The sequence below is a fragment of the Zingiber officinale genome, chromosome 7A (assembly GCF_018446385.1).
Source record: "Zingiber officinale cultivar Zhangliang chromosome 7A, Zo_v1.1, whole genome shotgun sequence".
Classification (NCBI taxonomy): Eukaryota; Viridiplantae; Streptophyta; class Magnoliopsida; order Zingiberales; family Zingiberaceae; genus Zingiber; species Zingiber officinale.
Genome location: NC_055998.1, coordinates 71,491,220 through 71,495,666, shown reverse-complemented (window position 1 = coordinate 71,495,666; position 4,447 = coordinate 71,491,220). Strand labels below are relative to the sequence as shown.

Below are 4,447 nucleotides of genomic sequence, written 5' to 3'. Positions count from 1 at the left end.
ACTCACTAAAACGTTGATGTTGTTGCTCAAATGTTATAACACGAGGAGGAAGGAACCCAAAGCCATACATGATAAATATATAGAGCCGAACCTGATCATAGAAGTAACCCAAAGCCATAGTATGCAATCTTAAACACTTAAAAGAGAAACATTTTATCACCTGTTTGAGACCAATAATGTAATTCTCTTCCATGACTTTATCCCAATCAAACCTCTCTGCCAAACCATTTAGCAAGTCTGCGATCTGCTCATAATTCATTAGGCGCAAAGTATCAACTTCAAAACCAAACTTTTCATGTTCAGTACCAATTCTGTTTCAGCAAAAAAAACATACAAGTCATTATAACAATATGACCAACGACAGTGAAACGTCTCTTTAAACTTCAAAGATAAACAAAGAGGCATCCCTTCCATATGGAATAGAAAAAATGAAACAATTCAATAAGTACAAGGAAATTAATTTTCATAAGAAACAACATCGATAAACTATTGATTCCTAGAGGCCAGCTCCATGGATCTTTTCTCAACATTGACCTCTATGTAAGGAAATGAATGGAAAAAAAAAACAAATTCATAAACAAGGAGCCTTAAATAAGGAAATAAAGCAGTTTATTCAGGGTACAATAAATGGACAAGATTAATTTGCAATATTAATACGAAGGAAAAAAAATCTTCTTTGTTCCTGTACTTCACAAGGATACTAGGACAGTAACTAATACAACCAGCCAAGTCTTCCTCGACTTAGATAATTAACAGGATATGTATTTAGTTCCTACAGAATTCCATATACTAATCATTCAAAGAAAACTTAAAAAAAACATAATAATTGGAAAGGAGAAACAAAATCACATCAATAGAGATCCTGTATAAACTTCTGTACACCAAATGCATGATCAGAGGCAATCCATATTTATCCACCAACGATCCCAGGAAGGACTAGCAGGCATAGCAGAAAAGCCAGATGAAGAGTATATACCTCCATTTCTCCTAGGGCTTGCAACCCGAAGCGAGATACCTCACGAGATCGGAGTAGAAACCGACACCAAATTGACCAATCATGCTCACATCCACGCCGGCTTGGAGTGCCTCCATGAACTCCTTGGTGCCAGACCGTGCGATAGTGCCCAAATTGTTCACTAAATCTCCTTGGTGCCAGACCGTGCGATAGTGTCCGGTTTTAGTATTGTTCTTGATGAACACTTTCCATGGGCGGGTAGGGTGAGAGGAGGCCTACGTTTTCAGTCACGAAAAGGTAAGGTTTGACTTCATTGAAAGCACAGAGGCGGAGGAGACGTCGAGAGGAGATGGGTGTTCAGGTCGCTGGGACGTGGTCCGCCTCCACGACATGTGTCGATCTGTCGCGTTATGATTAAATGAAATATTGATTAAGAATCAATCATCTCGCTAGCTAGGACAGAATACAATCGATCGAGATCGATCGATGGAGCTAAAAAAATTAATGATCAATAATATCATATATGTATATAGTATATTACATACCTGTTGTTGGAGGGAGAAGATGTGAGCGACGCAGCCGTAAACGGGATCACGGAGGCGAGCCTGTGCCTCGTAGCAGATGGTGATGACGGCGTCAAGACGCTTGTGAGCGGGGATGTGGAGAAGCAACTTGGAGACGTTGTTGGCATCGAAAACCTTGTGAACCGCCGCGAAGTGCGCCGCGCCCTGCTCCGAGTCAAAATAGGGAGCAAAGATGCATCCTGTCACGCACTTACGCCGCAGAAACTTGCAGGCCCCGCAAGGCCCTCCTCCTCCTACTCCTCCTCCTCCACTGCCAGCTCCGCTTCCTCTTCTTGATCCTGCTCCTGCGCTGATACTGCTTCCACTACTCATATCACACCCTGCAGCCAGCCATCCCCAATTGATAATACTGGCTATCTATTACGCGCGTATGAGAGCTTGTAGCAGTCGTGAAGGAAGAGTGATCGATCGAGATTATAAGAGGGAGGGAGAGAGCTAAAATGGTGTGAGGAGAGAGAAAGTAAGAGGGGCGGTGGGTTTGGAGGAGTTACTACTGTTCGATGCTTGTTGGCTTTTGGTTTCTCTAGCACTTTAAAGCCACGCCAAGCGCCCAATCCTATCTCTTCTCCCCACTGATCTCACAGGCCACTTCTACACGGCCAGGGCCAGGGCAGCCCTTCCCTTAGTAGCTTGCGTGAAGAAAGCATGCAATGCAAATTTAATTAATTTAAATAAGAAAACCAAACCCTATCTCTATATTTCCTCGGCTCCATCTGATCTATTCTTGCTATAGCTAGCTTGTCACTGTGCATCAGTACCACTGCACAAATTGTGTTCGATCGATGGAGGTTGGGGGAGGCAGAGGAAGGCAGCCGCTTGGACATGGCTTTTTACGCCGCCGCGCCTTCGGCGCCAGGACCGAGTGCTTCCCTTCTGGCGGCGTCGATGATGGTCGGGCGGAGGAGGATAATGTGGAGGAGTTTGCTCAGAGGTTGGAGGAATCGATTCTCGAGCTTCAGCGGCAACAAGGAAATGGAGGAGACACATCCCTGTTCTCTGCTTCCTTTTGCCTCAACACGAGCTCGTCGTCGTCGTTGAGCAAGCAAGAGCCTTCAACAGAGCCCCCGTGGGTGCCGGTGAGGCCAGAGCCGCCGGACTGGCCCGGCCAAATCGTGCCGGCGAGCGTGGAGAAGAAGCAGGTGGTTTTGATCCGATTGAGGGGGGCATCGATCCAAGAAGGGGAAGAGATCCAGGAAGGGGAAGAGGGAGATGAGGCTGAGACAGAAGGTCGGGAGGTTTAGGTTTAGGTTTAGGCTGAGAGAAGCGGCGCGATATTAGTTTAGGTTTTGAGGGAACGAAGTGTTATAAATTTTGGTTGGAAAAATTAAATTATTTTTTTTTGGTTCATTAACATCGGGTTTTAAAAACCGCTGTTAAAACCGGTGTCTATTAACAAAAAAAAGGCGCTCATAGACATCGGCTAAAAACCGATGTCTATGAGTGAAAATCTGCGCTCATAGACATCGGTTTTTGGAAAAACCGGTGTAAAATACTCAAAGACATCAGTTTTTGCTTGAAACTGTTGTTGTTCCACCGATATCTATGAGGGTTTTTCTTGTAGTGAGCTTTCACTTGGTTAGTCAAGTTAAGTCTAAGCACCAGTTAGTATTTGACTAAACTGAATGACTTAATTTGATTAATATCAGTTTGGTATTTAATGCCCAGACTTATATTGATGCACTGATATAAGCATCTTAAGTCTAGGTAATTTGCCTATGCATCTCACCCCTTTCTATGTTTGGCAACCACAAACAAGGGAATCCTAGGGTGTTGGTGAGATGCTCAAGTACTAGTCCTAGGGGAACATGATTTCTAAGGGATTGTTCTAGTCTAAGGCTAAAACTATTTTAAAATTCTAAAAATAGGAAGTTTTGAAAACATAAGAATATTTTACCTTATAATTTGAAAATAACCATTTTTGAACACAATTTTAAAATTCCTAATCTATTAGGCACATCCCTAATTTTTTACGTAGATTGCTAAATTCATTTTCTGAGAGGGGTTTAGTAAATATGCCAGCTAAATTAGACTTTGACTCAATGTACTTGAGTACAATGTCTCCTTTAGTGACATGATCCCTGATAAAGTGATGCCTAATTTCAATGTGTTTGGTTCTGGAATGATGCACTGGATTTTTTGTTAAATTAATTGAACTAATATTGTCAATTAACACTTTTACATTTGTAAGGTTTAAGTTAAAATCTTTTAAAGTGTGCATCATCCATAATAATTGTGCAACACATTCTCCTATGGCTAAATATTCTGACTCAGTTGTAGATAGTACAACACAGTGTTACTTTCTACTAAACCAGTTAACAAGTGATAGACCTAGTAGTTGACACCCACCACTTGTGCTTTTGTGGTTTAACTTGCACCCAGCATAATCTAAGTCAGAATACCCTATTAATTCAAAATTATTAGTTCTAAGATATCAAATATCTACATTTGTTGTTCCTTTAAGGTATCTAAAGATTCTTTTAACTTGAGTCAAATGTGATTCCTTGGCGCAGGTTTGGTATCTAGCACACATACTAACTGCAAATAAGATATCAGGTCGACTTGCAGTTAAGTACAGTAGGCTACCTATGACACTCCTATAATATTTTAAGTCAACCGATTTTCCATTTGGGTCATTATCTAGGATTGTGTTCATGGCCATAGGCATTTTTATTTCTTTAGTATTTCCATTCCTAATTTTTTAAGTAATTCTTTACTGTATTTTTGTTGATAAATATAGTTTCCCTCATTTGTTTGTTTGATTTGTAATCCTCAAAAATAAGTTAGTTTTCCTACTACAAGTCCTTCTACTTGACTGAACTCTTTAGCAACTAGTCTAGCTTTATTTCTTGTGATTTCTCCAGTTTCACTTAATTTATTTCTAAATACCCATTTTGTTTCTATTATCTTT

The 4,447-nt window shown here is 40.9% G+C and overlaps 1 protein-coding gene across 1 annotated transcript; it reads right to left on the bottom strand.

The window, feature by feature from the left end:
- Positions 1 to 1,265: 1,265 nt before the first annotated feature.
- On the bottom strand, positions 1,266 to 1,851 carry LOC121999424 (LOB domain-containing protein 18-like). Its single transcript, XM_042554110.1, has 2 exons — positions 1,501 to 1,851; positions 1,266 to 1,355 (listed from the first exon to the last, which is right to left on the bottom strand). The coding sequence occupies exons 1-2, from the start codon at positions 1,849 to 1,851 to the stop codon at positions 1,266 to 1,268; spliced, it is 441 nt and encodes a 146-aa protein (XP_042410044.1).
- Positions 1,852 to 4,447: the final 2,596 nt, after the last annotated feature.